We start from the raw sequence: 17,449 nt of genomic DNA on the forward strand, positions 1-17,449 counted from the left end.
ATTTCTCCGGGAGGGGTCCACCTATTGACGGCCCCGGCGCAATGCAGTCATCACCCCTGCAGCACAGCAATGCGGTACCGGGCAGGGGAGGGGGAGGAGCTGAGAGCGGGGGCGGAGTCAGGGACAGCCCCGGGGATGAGCTCATGTCAACCGGGAGATTCGCCCAGTCTGTCTCGCTCTCCGCCTCCTCACCTCTCTCTCTGTCATTGTGTTATTGTGTTATTTTGTGTAACTGTATTGTGTGTGTCACATTGTGTGTCAGTGTATGTGCCACTATGGGAGTGTGGGAGTGTAACTGTGTATGGGCTGTGTGCTATTGTGTTATTGTGTTATCATTATTAAATTAGGACAGGGATAGGACAGTAGAATAAGGGAGACTTACCTGCCGTTATATGCAGGTTGAGGGTTTTTGTTTTTTTGGGAGGGGGTTATTTTAACTGTTTATGTTGTGGAGACATGTCAAAGCAGACAGTAACCCTTCCAACACTTTCCTTTGTCTCTGCCCTTATATATTAGGCACCTATCTAGTGCTACCAATCCCTATTTCTGTAGAGAAATGAAAGCAGAGCAGACAGTAACCCTTCCAACACTTCCTCTTGTCTCTGTCCCTGAATATAAGGCACCTATCTAGTGCTACCGATTTCTATTTCTGTAGGAAAGCGAGAGCAAAGCAGGACCCTTCCAATACTTTCCCCCTTGTCTCTGTCCATAAGATTGACTGACATGTTTAAGTTTAAGCTATATTAATAGTCTTGAGAAAAACATAAAAACTCTATATATTAAATACCTATCTACTGCTACCAATCTCATTTTCTGTAGGGAGAGCAGAGCAGGCAGTAACCCTTCCAACACTTTCCCCTTTCTGTTCCTATAAAAGGCAATAATCTATGTGCCTGTGTGGGGGGCTGGTGCCCTCATTTCTCTGCTTAGAATGATGAATACTAGGGAACCATTCAATCTCAGGAGGGACCCAGTGGCCCAGATCTCTGTATTTATCCTACTGCAAATCTGTATACTCATCTGCATGAGCGATGCCAGATAGGCTACTACATGTTCCGAAGAACACATTACCCTCGTAAGGGTGAAAACACGGGTGCCACTTTAGACTTTATTTTTACAATTAAATAACCTCCCCTCCACCCAGTGAGTCTCCTCCATCCTTTTCTAGGGGGCAGCAGTGTATGGGATGCTGTATGACTAGTTGGGCACTACAAACACTACTCACATATGAATGTAACAGCGAGATACAAGGGGAGGTATCCAAAAAGATTCTAGATTGAAGATGAATGAATGAATTTGAGCACTATTATAAATAAGGAATGTCATCGTCTCCACCAAACCAAGCTGATTGTTAGTTGAACATTCCATTTACATTAAGATGCCCAATCACTGAAGTCACATTGCTCTGTTGCTCTCCATGTCCAGCCTATCCTTGTGCCTTATTCTGAGGAAAGGGTTATAGCTGCTTTGTTATTGGACCAGGCCTGTATCCACTGCAATATTTCTGCATTGCTGCCTTCTGGACCTGTCCTCATTCCTTCTGAACACCAGGGGGCAGTGTCCTCACATCTTGGTTTTGTCTGTCCATAAAATGCTGTACCAGGGAAAGTATTGCATGGTTATTATATTCATAATGATTACAATTAATTTACAGTTACTATGTTTGAAAGGAAATCAGTTAAAAATATGTTTTTTTTTTATGATAGACATGACATGACAGGCTGTAAGGCTTTTATAATCCGAAAAAACACATCCATTAGTCAACTAATAAAAAAGATACTCTTCCCAAATGCAGTAAATGTGATCTCTCTCTCCCACCCTCCAAAACTGTGACTGGCCCCCTTATATTTCCATCAAATAATTTTAATTCTGATGACATTATCCGTTAAAATGACACTTCTTGTTATGTCCAGCAGGTGGCATATCTCACTCAGTGTTTCCAGGCAGCCTTGGTTGGCATGGGCAGAGCATGATCACGTCGTGCTCACAGTATGGTTCATGAGAGGTGGGTTAGGGTTGCAAAATAAAAGCAGAGATGCCAATAACCCCAGTCCTGGGCTCCCTATCTAATTCTGCTGCAGACTAAAGGGAAACATGAGCTAAAGCACAAGATGATATTCTCCTTAGTGACACTGGCCAGGTTAGCATATCTCATACATATCAACTGGTACTGCCCGGTTTCATGTGAATCTGAGAATTAGATCCTGAATGTTCCCTAATGCTAAGATTAGCTCCTCATAGCTCTCGACCAAACATGGAGTGTGGGGAAGAAACCTCTCCATTAGAAGGAACAAATAGGGGTGTAGAGTTGGTTTGTGCCACTTAATCACAACATAACATGGCACATTGGCACATGAATTATCAGAATCCCCTGCTCATGAATCTTTTGTTGAATCCCATCCTCTCCATCTTGGAGACCCCATATATTTCAGTGGCAAAGAAATTCCCCAGGGACACCTGGCACAGACAGAACTTTACTTAGTCACTTACCTCCTTCCCTGGAGAATTAGTCTCTAGTACAACCAAAGTGCATCATAGGATAGAACACACAGAGTCACAGGACAGAACACACAGAGTCGTAGGACAGAACACACAGAGTCGTAGGACAGAACACACAGAGTCGTAGGACAGAACACACAGAGTCATAGGAGAGAACACACAAAGTCAAAGGACAGAACACATAGAATCATAGGACAGAACACACAGAGTCATAGGAGAGAACACACAGAATCATAGGAGAGAACACAGAGAGTAATAGGAGAGAACACACAGAATCATAGGAGAGAACACACAGAATCATAGGACAGAAGAAACAGAGTCATAGCAGGGGCGTAACTATAGAGGAAGCAGACCCTGCGCCTGCAGGGGGGCCCAGGAGGTATAGGGGCCCCATGAGGCCCTAATTCATATACAGTTTCAATAAATATTGGTAAAACCAGTCAACTGCTAAAAAATTTGGGGGCCTGAAAAATAATTTGCTGTGGGGCCCAGTAATATCTAGTTACACCACTGAGTCATAGGACAGAACACACAGAATCATAGGAGAGAACACAGAGTCAGAGTTCCCCCCCCAAAGGAGTATGTTGTAATGTTCTGCAATGTCTCACTAAGTGATGAAACCCATGGAGCAAATTGTATGTTACAGACCTGTCTCCTCCTCTAGGGCATCAGCAGCCAGAAAAAGGGACTCCAGGGACACTGCAGGTGACAAAACTCAGGTGACCCCTCCTCTGGGACAGTATTACAGTCACTATTGCACTTACGTGGGCCTGACATTTCATCCAACAAACTGGGGGTGCTGAACCAGTCTTTACACTCATATGAGCATGCTATTGCATATAAAGCAGGGGTCCTCAAACTTTTTAAACAGGGGGCCAGTGCAAGGTCCCTCAGACTATTGGGGGGCTGGACTATAGTTTGAAAATAAAAACAAAACCAATTTCTATGCACACTGCACATACGTTATTTGTAGTGCAAAAAACATGAAAGAACAATACAATAGACAACTACTTCATCACACCTCTACTCCCTTTTTGGCGCAACTCTGCTCCTACTTTGGCACAACTCTGTTCCTACTTTGACCCAACTCTGCTCCTACTTTGGCACAACTCTGCTCCTACTTTGGCACAATTCTGCTCCTACTTCAGCAGTTCAAGGGAGGCCTGGCTATTCCAGGAAACACAGCATGACTGGGCCCCCCTAAACATATAGAAGCCATTGGGCCCTGGACTATTGTCCCCCCCAGTGCCCCCTGATGGCAGGCCTGTGCACCTAACTACATATATGTCTCTCCTGGAGAGCAGGGATTTGGTTTTATGCCTCCAGAAAAAAAAAACCTCAGCAGATAGAAGCAACATGGCAGCTTCCATAGCAGTGATGGTGAAGCCTGTAATTTGGAGAGGGTGCATGAGAACTGGGGGGGGGGCTGCTGTAAGATACAGTAACGAACCAGCAGTGCTCTACACACGGCCAGGAAACTGGCTAAATTTCAATTTGCTGTTGCCATGGTAACAAAGAAAAGTCAGTCAGCCAAAAAAAGTATCAGCTCTTGTTACTGTTCACTGAGGTTTCTCATCCCCATTATGTGATCACAGATAATCACAACCCCCATAATAACATGTATGTACAGCCACCCCCAGACCAACATGTATCTAAGGCCCTTGCAGCCCCATAATAACATTAATCTGACTGGGTTCAACAGCAATGGGATCTCTGAACCCTTTCCTTCTCTGCTCCCCTTATAATGCCCATCCTTTGCCAGGTCACCTTAGAGACACCTATAAATAAAACCAACCAGATTAACCGCTACCATGCATATGTCTGGTTAGAACATATAAAACAAAGGAGACTGTAGCCAAGCAGGATAACTGCGCCTTTATCACTTGGCTTCATGTGAACCTGATAAATTCGAGGAGTGTTAACCCTTTCCTTGTCAGAACACAAGAGTCCAGCTTTAAATTTACCCTACACCATCTAAGAATCTTTGTATGTGAAAGGGGTGGTTCACCTTTAAAGTAACTTTAACCGTTATAGAACGGCCAATTCTTAGCAACTTTTCAATTGGTTTTCATTATTTATTTTTTATAGTTTTATAGTTATTTGCCTTTTTCGTCTGACTCTTTGCAGCTTTCAAATGGGTGACTCCCTTCTAAAAAACAAATGCTCTGGAAGGCTACAAATGTATTGTTATTGTTACTTTTTATTACTGATCCTTCTTTTCAGACCCTCTCCTATTCATATGCCAATCTCTTATTCAAATAAATGCATGTTTGCTAGCAGGGCCGCCATTAGAAATCACGGGGCCCCATACAGCCGCCCACCCTGGCGCTCAAGCCCCACCTCTGATCCAACCCACTCCACATCACAATTAAAGACCACACAGACATCAGCGCTAAAAAAGTAACCCCCCACACATATTGATGGTCAGGGCCCCCTTATAAGGTAAAAAAAAAAACCATTGGCGCCAGGGCCCCCCTTACAAGTTAAAAAAAATTGGGGCCCCAAAAATAATTTTTTAAAAAAACATTGGTGCCAGGGCCCCCCTTACAAGTTAAACAAAATTGGGGCCCCAAAATTTTTTTTTAAAAAAACATTGGCACCAGGGCCCCCCTTACAAGTTTAAAAAAATTGGTGCCCCAAAAATAATTTTTAAAAAAACCATTGGCGCCAGGGCCCCCCGAACAAAAAAATTGGGGCCCCATAAAATATTTTTTAAAAAAAATTGGTATCGATTATTAAAGTAAAACATTGGTGGCCAGGGGATTAAAAAAAATAAACCCCACATTGGTGTCAGTAGAATTGAACTCGTGGCTTCAGGACTTCAATTATAGCTGTTTTTGTGACTTCGGGTCACTTCAGGACTTTAGTGTCGGCTCCTTTCGTGACTTTGTTTCTTTTCGCCGCTTCAGGACTTCAGTGTCGGCTCCTTTCGTGACTTCGGGTCTTTCCGCCGATTAGGACTTCGTATATTTGCCACTTCCGCATCCGGCTGTTCGGGACTTCGCAAGCAGAGGCACGGCTGCGGAGCAGTCAAGGGGGGCCTGGCTCTTCAAATAGTGCAGCACTGCCTGGCCCCCCTTCAGCCCCAGGCCCGGGACACTCTCCCCCCTTGATGGTGTCCCTGGTTGCTAGGGTAATTTGGACCCTAGTTATAGGGTTGCCACCCTATGACGCGTGATCGGCGATTGGTCAATCTCCGCCTCAATCAAGGGAATCCTGCCCGGTTTTCCTTATTTGGAAAACCGGGCAGGAAGTTTTGACCCGGGCAGCCCTTCAAAATATCAGGCTGTCTGGGTCAAAACCGGACAGGTGGCAACCCAACCTAGTTACAAGATTGCACAAGATGCAAATTGAAGAGCTGCTGAATAAAAAGCTAAATAAGTCAAAAACCTTCAATAATAAAAAATGAAAACAGATTGCAAATTGTCTCAGAATATCACTCTCTACATCATACCAAAAGTTATCTCAAAGGTGAACAACCCCTTTAATTCATGTTGACACACTTTCGTTAAACCCTTCAACCCTGAGGTTGCAGAACTTACCTGCGGACAGGGAGACAGGCTATAGAGAGGATAAAGGCACAGACAGGGTTTCTTCTTCTTTTTATGTACAAATATTGGCTTTTTATCTTTATAGCAGCTGGTCAACTCCAGATTGTGGGTTCTGATGCCTCGCACCAGCTGTTCCAAGCGCCGGAGCAGGACTGAGGAGCCGCATTGCTAGTGTGAGAGTAATAGTCCAATTTTTAAAACAGAATTTTGTCTCTTAAAACTACCAAGAGTGGCTTTTTTGCACAACTCACCTCATGGCAGCAGCACCCCTGCTTTTGGGATGGATACCCAGGTGGCAGTGATGCCCAGGGCGGCATCAATAATCACGGGGCAGGGGGGGGGGCCTGTACAACAACATTTTCTAGGCCCCCTGGTCGCTCCAGGATCGCTCCTGGCCATCATTTAGTATATATGTGATCTTGCAGCCAACATGACAAAGATACAACAAAATTCTCCTTACATTTCATCAAAAAATTATGGAGGAATCGTTCATTAAAGGGATTCTGGATGTATTTTTTATTTCTAAATGACACTGTTTACACTGCAAATAATTCACTCTACAATAAAAAAAAATTCATTCTTGAACCAGCAAGTGTATTTTTTAGTTGTAATATTGGTGTGTAGGCGCCATCTCAGGTCATTTTGCCTGTAGCGATGCAGCAAATCGAGGATTCGGTTCAGGATTCGGCCGAATCCTTCTACCAGGCTGAACTGAATCCTAATTTGCATATGCAAATTAGGGGCAGGGAGGGAAATTGTGTGACATTTTGTCACAAAAGAAGGAAGAAAAAAAAATTTCCCCTTCCCACCCCTAATTTTCATATGCAAATTAGGATTCGGATTCGGTTCGGTATTTGTCCGAATCTTTCAAGAAGGATTCGGGGGTTCGACCGAATCCAAAATAGTGGATTCAGTGCACCCTATTTGCCTGGTCATGTGCTTTCAGAAAGAGCCAGCATTTAAGGATGGAACTGCTTTCTGGCAGGCTGTTGTTTCTCCTACTCAATGTAAGGGAATGTGTCTCAGTGGGACCTTAATTTTACTATTGAGTGCTGTTCTTCTTCTTACATCTACCAGGCAGCTGTTATCTTGTGTTAGGGAGCTGCTGTCTGGTTACCTTCCCATTGTTCTTTTGTTTGGCTGCTGGGGGGGGGTGATATCACTCAAACTTGCAGTACAGCAGTAAAGAGTGACTGAAGTTTATCAGAGCACAAGTCACCTTACTTGGGGCAGCTGGAAAACTGACAATATGTCTAGCCCCATGTCAGATTTCAAAATTGAATATTAAAAAAATCTGTTTGCTCTTTTGAAAAACAGATTTCAGTGCAGAATTCTGATGGAGCAGCACTATTAACTGATGCGTTTTGATAAAAAAATTTTTTCCCATGACAGTATCCCTTTAAAAAGATTGATGGTGACAAAATGCATCACCATCTTTAGATTTGCCATTAGTTAGAATGTAAGCTCTGCAGGACAGACACTAGCATGTGCAGGCACAGTAAAGCCACAGCACAGATCAAGGGTTAAGCAGCTGAACAGTCAGTCTGGGCTGCAATGATCCGATTAGTCCACCAATTTATTTTGGGACAGAGGAAGAAAACGTGAACCCACCCAATGGTAAAGAGGGCATGGGAACTGCATGGGGTGCTGATGCTCAGGTCTTGCCCTGCTTATTATGATCTCTGTGCGACAAACAGCAGGGCGACAATTCAAAGAACTAATAGCATCGTATCACACTAACATCTTTGTACTGCCTTCCCTCTGTTATTTCTCCCACTGATTAAACTATCCCCGCCCCCTCAAACTCAAGCCCCTCCCCTTGTGCGTCCGGCGTTATATATAGTCGCAGTCTAAGCCGCTTCGCGTACAAAACTCTCAGTGATCTAATCGCGTGTCGTGGAGAAAACTCCCAGCTTCTTCTTTTCAAATGGGCCCCGTCGCCTAGCGTCTCATCCCCCTTGAGCCGGGCTCCTGAGGACCAACAAGTCGGAATACAGGTATGGGGGGGGGGGTGTCTTGTTAACCCTTTGTGGTTTCCCAGCCAGGGCTGAGAATGATTTACCCCAGGGTGGGATTGTGATTGTCTGTGTGTGTCACAGTGAGGGGGTCCCTTTGTGGCACGTTGCCATTCTTTGCTCTTTAGATTGTCAGCTCTTGAGGTTAATTGTTTCTGGTGTCCTCTAAAGGCTAATTTACCATCCCCCTTCCTCCAACACGTGTATTACAGCTACAAATTCAAATGAGTTAAGTATGTTAGATTGTTAGCTCTGTGGGTTTGTGTGTGTTAAATGTATTTATAAGTGTCGTTTTTAAAGAGTTCATGATTCGCCAGCCTGTGCTGCTCAAAGCCAGTGAACTATAATTCCCAATATTCCTTGGCAGATAAAATGCCAGTTTTGCTTAAACAACTGAAGCAACTTGAGTACCCCCTCCCATACTCTTTAAATATTCAGACTTTCTTATTTCTGGCTGGGGATACCCTGATCTGTGGGCTTGGCAGCTGTCTTTGCACTTTGCAAGGGACTTCTCATATAGTCTTTTACTTATAGAGTGTGTGTGACTGGGCTGCAGAGCTTATACTTCAATACACTCTATACATTCTTCTGCTTTGTGTATTAATATTGCACTGACATATTCAGTAGTACAGTCGACTTGAAGATTGTGCCTCCATGTTCCCTATAGGGCCCTCTCCATTGACCCTTCTAGTGCCAGTGTTTAAAATGATCTCCCCGTACCCTGCCCTTTCATTTTTAGCTGCATGTAACTGCCAGTTAGATACATTTCCCCCTTGGCACATTGATGGCAGATAGGGTGTTGGGAAATGCAACTGCCAGAGGAATAGGTTAATGTAGCCATGGAGCTCATGTCCCCTCAGACAGCTTTTTGTGCAATTGCAGGGGGCGGAGGTAGAAGCAAATGGGGGGGGGGGAGTGGAAAGGGAGGGGGGATGTGGTGGAGCCAGTTCAGACCAGTTCTCTTCCTGCAGCTTGAGCTAAAACCACTTTAACCCTTGCACTGCTCAAACTGATTTCTTTGGTGTCAAACATAAGACCCCCTTTTTGCTTATTTATACCCTTCCCTGTACTAAGCCATTACTGTTATTTCATCTTATGTGTATTGTGTATGGTCCTGGGAGGCCTCAAGGGTCTTGGGGCCCCAGTATTTGTAAAAGGGACCTGGCTTGGCCCTAGGGTTGCCATCTGGCCGGTAAAAATGATGGCTGATCCCAATGTTATTAATAGGGGGAAAAAAGATAAATATATAGGAAGGCCGGTATAGATGGCAACCCTACTTGGCCCGTGTATTATGCACAATAAGCAATAATAAAAGCAAGTACCGCCCCCTGTTTATGCATAAAAATAATCTTCACGACACGGTGGGTTTAATTATTAATCTGTTTATGTAACTCCCGACTGAGGAGCAGAGGATAAATAGCCATGCGACTGCATCACCCCTATTACCTTATATGCAGTGACTTCAAAAGCCCAAAATATTTCTTCCTCCATCTTCAGGTGACTGTCATATTGCTTTTTGCTTTCTACTCCTCTGGCATAATCCCCCCTGCTTGGCACAGGAATGGGACCCGTTATCCAGAATGTTCAAGACCTGGGGTTTCCGAAATTTGGATCTTTAAACATTAAATAAACCAAATTGGCTGTTTTTGCTTCCAATAAGGATTTGTTATATCTTGGTTTGGACCAAGTAGAATGTACTATTTTATTTAAAGAGAAAAAGGATTTGGATAAAATTGAGTCTATGGGAAACGGCCTTCCCGTAATTGGAGCTTTCTGGATAATGGATTTCCGGTTAACTGATCCCATACCTGTACTAGCGCATCATGAACTCTCTGACCTGCACTTACTTTTCTCTTCTGCTGCTTAAATTTTGTCCGTCATGCCCCACTTTGCTATAGGGGAGAACCACAAAATATAGATAGTTAGTTAATTTTTTATTTTTTCAAAAAAATGCTTCAGTTTCACCCAAAGTGCATAAAAACAATGAGTGCACTATTGGTGCAGGTAGACTTATCTTAGAAAAGACGGGTCCCAAAAAAATCCACTGCTTTCTCAAATTCTCTGTATGCCTTTCCCAGCAGTGGTCGATTGTAAGCTTTGCAGGGCAAGAGTTAAGAGACTGCTTCCTCTAATGTAGATGCTGGTTATCTGTGACATTGCATCTAGTCACATATTTTAATTAAGGGTCACTGGTTCTATGCAGCAGATTGAGACAAGATCGTTTTCCACATCTCTAAGTTTGTTCTACTCGCTCATGCCACTCTTGGTTGCTAGGGTGGGGGGCCCTAGCAACCATGTAACTGCTTCAGCTCCCCTTGTGTGCTGCTGAATACACTTATGGGCATTAGAGGGTGTAAAACTGATAATTAAGTGCAGCCTACAGACCCTCTATATCAGAACCCAGCTCCCTGTCTGTGTTGGCATGTCAGGATTTGACTGTAACTGATCAGACCTGCTTTGGACGGTACCTACAGTGTCTCAGCCTGTCTGAGGGTGGATAAAGGTGCTTGTCTCTTGCACACATTCTTTTTAGCTCCTGTTTGAACAAGGCACTAGACAGATGTTTGAGCCAAGAAACCTCACCTTTCTGCAGGTGACAAACCATGACGGCTCCCGCCTATATGTAGAACACAAACAAACACAATGTACACTCATTAGATATGAAGAGAACTCGTGCGTAAGAATGTTTTTCCATTAAAGGTTAAAGTACAGCTTCATATCCTAGTGCGGTTATCCACAACCCTGTACTCATTACAGGAGGATATTGATGTGGCCCTGGATTGGCCCATCCCTGCGCTTTATCACATTCACCTAATTATCTTGTTGACGCTGAAGGGAAATGTACTTTTATGTTTTGCTGGGACCCATGCTGTGAGTATTAAAAACAAGCTGTATAAACAGAATTGTTATGGACCCAGGGAGTTAGTTGGACCTGATGCAGAGTTCTTGTAGGTTGTTGGAGCAACACATGTGAGGCTTGTTTAACTATTCAGCCAGTAGCCTTGGGGTATGAGCGTTCTGATGAGTCACTGATCCAAGTTAGCCTTCCTTCTGTACAGGTCAGCATATTGGTTCTGATGTCTCCATATTAAGCTGCTGATGTGGGTCTTTCTAATTCTAGAGCATTGGGTCTGGTATCTGGTTGTCAGTTTTATCTGGTTTTCTCCCCCCCCCCCTCCCTTGGGATGGTTATATAACTGCTGACCTTGCCCTCTCTGGACGCCAGCTCGGCTGATTGTGTAACTAGATTTTGGACACACGCCCCCATGTGAGTGGGCACATTGGAAAATGGCTCTGTTGAATTCTGGTAATGGGATTCTAACACTTGTGCATGGTGCCTACATGGCATACCTTACACTTAGGGTTGCCACCTTTTCTGGACAAAATACCAGCCTATATTTTTATGGGTTTTCCCTATAAATAACCTTGGCATAAAGCAACAATTTTACCGGCCAGTAGAATACCGGCCAGGTGGCAACCCTACTTGCACTGCTGTAAATGCTCATGAACAAGCTGGACAGAACCCAAACATTAAAGGAAACCTATAGAGCTTTTACAAGTCAAGAGGGTATGTGTGAAGATGTCTAGTGATGCCCATTCATCTTTGTTCCTCTGGCAATTTATAGTTGTTTTCTCCTGCCTGACCACCATCCTCTCTCTTTGCTTTCAGGGTTTTCATCATCTTACAACAGTACAAACAAGGTTTTCAACATGGCTGCCATTCCATCCAGTGGTTCACTTGTCGCAACCCATGACTATTACCGCAGTGAGTATTCTGGGTGGGCAGGAGATGTCCGTTTCTCTACTACCAGATGAATGTTGTGTTCCTCTATGAAATGGAGTGGATGTTTGGCAGGAGTAAAATGGCCAGCTGAGATCATGTATCTGGGTAGAACACTTAAAGGGATTCTGTAAAGATTTTATGGTGTACATTTTTGTATTTCTAAATTACATGGTTTACATTACAAATAAATTACTCTTCAATCTGCAATTTTATTCCAGAAGCATTTATTTATAGCTGTAATATAGGTGTGTAGGCAGTGGTCTCAGGTCATTGTGCCTGATCTTGTGCTTTCAGAAAGATCCAGCACTTGGCAATGGAACTGCTTTCAGATAAGCTATTTCTCCAACTCAAACTCTGGAGGAGCAATGACCAGAATTGGGTTTTACTATGGCATTCTCATATCTACCACTAGGTGGGGAATGGGCATGGTTACGTTCAATGTTCTGTTAATAGGCTGCTAGAGGGAAAGGGAGGGGTGTGATATCCCTCCAACTTGCAGTGCAGCAGTAAAGTTGATTAAAGTTTATCGGAGCACAAGTCACATGACTAAGGGCACCAGGGAAACTAACATGTCTAGACCCATGTCAGATTTGAAAATAAATATCTGTTTATTCTTTTGCAAAAAGGATTTAAGTGCAGAATTCTTCTGGAGTGACACTATTAACGGATGAAGAAAAAAAAGTTTTCCTATGACCAAGTTCCTTTAAATGCTAGACTAATAGTTGGGCTCCTCCTTACTGTAAGAGCATTAACTAGTTAGGGCTAACTCTGAATTAAAGTAACAAATATCACATGAGTTTAGTACATTGAAGCCTGAGGGTTGCTCTTGCTCTGCTCACAGCTTAGCATAAAATGCTTTGCCTTTTTTAATTTTTTTTTTTTGGGGGGGGGGGGTGTAATTAAATGTAGCCAGTGGATTGTGAGGGCTCTACTGGGGTATGAAGTTCTTTCTGTCTAACTTTTAAATCTCTTTGCAGGACGCTTGGGATCCACTTCCAGCAGCAGCTCATGTGGGAGTGTGGACTACTCTGGAGAAGTCATCCCTCACCACCCAGGTAGTTATCTGTAACTATCATTTAGGGACCCCCATTCCATATGGCAACTTGCTGACCCAGTTCATTTTAATTCACACGAATCACATGATTCACACAAACCCAACCTCTGCTTCTAGGTTGAAACTGCACATCTCAGCTGCTGAGGGTTCAATGATAGAGACTAGAGTGGAGGTCCTAATGTTCCAGAGAAGACTAATTTTGGAATGACGGCTCCTGTTCCTCACTTGTTCTTTATTCAACAGGTCTCCCGAAAGCTGATCCTGGTCACTGGTGGGCCAGCTTCTTTTTTGGAAAATCCACCCATCCTGTCATGACAACGGTTTCAGAATCCCCAGAGAAGTGAGTGTAGAACACTTGTTGTTGTTTGTGCCCTGGGAACCCCTGGAACTATAGCAGGGTGACTTTTACCCCAGTATTTCTATATATCTGTAAACTTGTTATGAGCAAAATCTCAACTAATGTTGGCCCTAAAAGGAGGACTGAATTCATGCCCTTTGTTAAGACCGGTAGTATCTTCAATCCTAATCCATTCTTGTCTTCTCTTTCCAGCTCAGGAAGTTTCCGTATCACCAATGGACTGGTTCCATGTGGCCTGACTCAAGAGTCTGTGCAGAAGCAAAAAGTCAGTGACTCCAAGTCTAACTCCAGCCCCTCTGCCTGAAGCACCAATCATTCCTTCCTCACATGGACGACGCTAGGTGGCGGAGCCCACCCCTGCCCCCACCCCCAAAGGCTGCCCAACATGTAGCTGTAGTTTTACATATTTTTTTTTTTCCTTTTCATATAAAAATAAAATTACAAAAAAAGCTGTTTTTACCATATTTCGTAACAATGGAACATTTCTGGACTTAGTTTGCTCTCTTGCCTTATGAAAACTTGTTTTTATTTTGTATTTGTCTAATAAACTTGAGCAGCCTGAAAATGGTGTTTGTGGTCCAAGCAGATTTGTGCCTGGCCCATGTATGGGGCAATAATAATGGTCTAATTGAGGCTCGACCAGACATTGATGGATGTGGTTTGAAAAAAAACAAAATCCTGGGAGAGGGTAGAATCATTCCATGGCAACTGTTTTCTTTCAAGGTAACTTTAGCTGATCATGATAATACAGATAATTTGATCCTTTAATATTTTGGCCAAACCAGACAAGATTGCTGTATTGCTAACCCAGCTGACACAAGTGCATTTTTAGCATGGGTGGCTGACTTAAACCATTCCCTCACTGTACTGTCTAAGAAACTCGACACCACCATCTCATATGTATAAATACAAATAAAACTGTTTTAGAAACACTGGAGTGGGTGGATCAAAACCTAGAAATGATAAATGCAAACATTCTTGCTAAACTGGTTTAAAACTGTGGTAACAGGCACTCTTGGATCTGAGACTGGGGTTGGCATGCAGCTGCTATGGTATCATTCTATAAGTGCTCATTTGTTGCACCTGGAGTAGTGACTGGTGCCCCAGTGTTTATATTTGTAGCTTTATTATGTGCCAAGAGGGACCAGCCTGAACGCCAGTTAGTGAGGCTTATTTGTGCTCTGGGCACCCCTCGACTTATAGCAGGATGACAGTTACCCCAATGTTTCTATATATCTAACATTGTTATGAGCGAAGAGGGCGCAGTTAGGGGAAGATTTGGGGTGCAAGCTTATTTGTGCTCTGGGTACCCCTGGAACTATAGCAGGGTGACTTGTTACCTCAATGTTTCTATATCTGTAATCTTATGATTTAAGGGGACCCTGGGGCTGGTTAGGGCAAGATTTGGGGTGAGTGCTTATTTGTGTCTTTGGGTACTACTTTAAACTTGTAATGAGTTAAGGGGTCCTGATTAAAATGCCCTCTAAAGGGTTAATGCAAGTCCCTGCCAGCTCCAGGCTGTGCCAGGTTGCTAGGATCCTTCTTTTGTGAGTGCCAATGGGGAGAACATTTTTGTTTAGAACGAACAAGGTCATCTGCAATTTTTCTCAAAACACCAAACAAGAGTGATTAAATGTGAGAACATCTCACCTGGCTCCTACATCTCCTCCAAGTTGGGTCTCTGGAAAAAATACAACTAAAGAAGTGGGTAGAAATGTTAAACATGATATGGGCATCTGTACCAGCCCAAGGCAACCACAGCCCTTTAGCAGTAAAGATGCCCCAGTAGCTCCCCATCTTAGTTTCTGCTGATTCACTGCACCTGCTCTGTGCTGCTGTCACTAAGCTTAGGGACCCACTCACAATATACAGTACACATAGAATAGAAATGTCACAATATAAGGCTGATTAGTAATTAATAGATAATTACTATGTGGCTGTACATAAATCAGTGCAATTAGCATCAGAATTTAATAATCAACGCTGTGGCATCAGCTTAAATTACAGACCAGCATTTTCTTCTTGATTATTTGCAACGACCCCTAAGCTTAGCTTCTCAACAGCTGCTCAGAGCCCACTGAGTATGTGAGTGTCACAGACACTTTCCAAGATGGTGACCCCCTGTGACAAGTTTGAAGTCCTGGATCATTGCTGCTATTGATAAGCTGACACTTTAGGCTGGTGCAATAAGTTCAGTATATAAAATATGGCATTTTTAGCCATATCCATTTTTTGGGTTTAGTTCTCCATTAAGACAAATCGCCGTAAGTAAAGTAATGATCGTGGTAGTAATTTTTTAACTTGTACAGCAAATCTCTCTCTGTGTCATTGCCCTAAAACCTCACTGCTACCCCACACGATTCCCTGGTCTGGGGGCAAGGTTAACTATAATTGTTCCTTCTCGTGTGTGTTTCATTGAGATGGCCACTTCTTGTGTAACTAACTAGTTAGGAGTGAGAAGCAGCCAATCAGATCATGAGAAGGAGACTTCAAATTTAAAGGTCATCAGATATTGAAAATTATTAAAACCACTTTCGTCGGTTTTTACCAGCAGTGAAAGTTTCTGGTGACTCAAGCCCCATTTTAGTGGCTCAGCACAGTCCATTTGCTTCAGGACGAATTTAGATCAGCCTCTTAAAATACACGAACCTAAGTTGGGAATATAGGTCACGTATACAGGAAGGGGGGGTCGGTTGCCTCATTATATCATCTTTTGTAATCATTAGTACAATCAATTCAGTGGCCTGGGAGTTATAGAATCCTACAGCACCCAGCTGGTATCACAAACACTTGTGCCCTATGTGCCTTTTTCTCTTTATCACCATGAAATCCCTGATAAGCCCATTAAACAAAACATAACAACATGGCCTGAAGAGCTCACAATCCATGTACTAGATGAATGAACGTATTGAGATCATAAAATAAAAATGATCTTGCCCGTCAGTCTTAATGGAGCCCTTAGAACCCCAAAGTACAACAACAAAGTTCCATTGGTTAGGATAACCCAAGCACTGACCTACCCACGGCCACTAAGAATTTTCCTAATAAACAAATGGGAAAGAGGCAGCAATGTGATGCTTTGGAGGTATAAATTACAAATGAGCCTAACCAGGCCCGGACTGGCAATCTGTGGGTTCTGGCAAATGCCAGATGGGTTACTGTAAGTTGCTATAGACTATTTATTGGGCTGATGGGGGGCTGCTTGGGCCTCTGTGTACTTGGAATTCCAGGGACTATTGTGAATCCCAGTCCAGACCGAGTCTTACTGTAACTTCAGCAGCAATTTCAGGGGTACCCTCTCACCCAAGTGCATTAGGCATCATCATCCCAACTGATTTCTTTGCCCTGATGGCCTCAGGAGCTAACTTTAATCGATGGCTTCCTTTACCATGCATGTGTGTGTGCAAGAGTATAATTATTTACCAATGGAAAACATTGCCTACAATACAATAATACAAAAAATTCTAATTCGGTCTGTAACACGCTAAAACTGATTGTGAGTGAACTTGCCCTTTAACTAAACAGGCCACTCCCTTAGTCCCTGTAGTGTTTCTGTAAAGAGCTGTTTCCTTGTTTTCCTGTAAAAAGTCTTGATTGGGCCAACCCAGACACACTAATAACTTGCTTGTCGCTAGGCAGAGCAACTGTACAGGGCAGAACACTGTTTAGGAAACATGGCCCCAGGTCTCCGTCTGTCCCTGGCTGTCCTCCAGTCTCTGTGTCACCTTTGTCCCAGTTTCATGTGCAGCTGGGTGCAGTGGAGTCAGCTCTGTAGGCAAGGGAGGGGCGAGGGCATTGAGTACATTGGGAGAGGCCGAGAGGCGTTCTAGGGGGGGTAACATGGGCCAAGATTATTGCAAGAATTTCCTTAGGACTCTGAGTTATTTACAGTGTACATCAGGTTAGTGCCTACTCCCAATGCATAATCTGCTCTAATGAGAGGAACAGGCTGCAAATCTAGCAGAGCTCAGGGAATAAAATATGTGAACCTTCACCACTTCCTGGTAAACTGAAACAGGAAGTATGGCGTGCAAAGGTATAACCAGCATGGGAAGAATGCAACATGTTCCTGTAACTGGTTCCAGGCTGGTTTTCCAGGAACAACCCGAAAAAAAATTGCATAAACCTCACCTGAACAATATTCAAGCAGGGTCCCAGGGGGAGATGGAAACATTTTGCCAACCTCTA

The 17,449-nt window shown here is 43.5% G+C and overlaps 1 protein-coding gene across 1 annotated transcript; it reads left to right on the top strand.

Annotated features, from left to right (window-relative positions):
- Nucleotides 1-7,936: 7,936 nt before the first annotated feature.
- Nucleotides 7,937-13,826, top strand: ppdpf.S (pancreatic progenitor cell differentiation and proliferation factor S homeolog). Its single transcript, NM_001085921.1, is given in 5 exon segments — nucleotides 7,937-8,047; nucleotides 11,736-11,831; nucleotides 12,827-12,904; nucleotides 13,147-13,243; nucleotides 13,454-13,826. Coding segments are annotated over 4 exon segments (342 nt in total). The 5' UTR covers nucleotides 7,937-8,047; nucleotides 11,736-11,776; the 3' UTR covers nucleotides 13,566-13,826.
- Nucleotides 13,827-17,449: the final 3,623 nt, after the last annotated feature.

This window comes from Xenopus laevis, chromosome 9_10S (genome assembly GCF_017654675.1).
Source record: "Xenopus laevis strain J_2021 chromosome 9_10S, Xenopus_laevis_v10.1, whole genome shotgun sequence".
NCBI lineage: Eukaryota > Metazoa > Chordata > Amphibia > Anura > Pipidae > Xenopus > Xenopus laevis.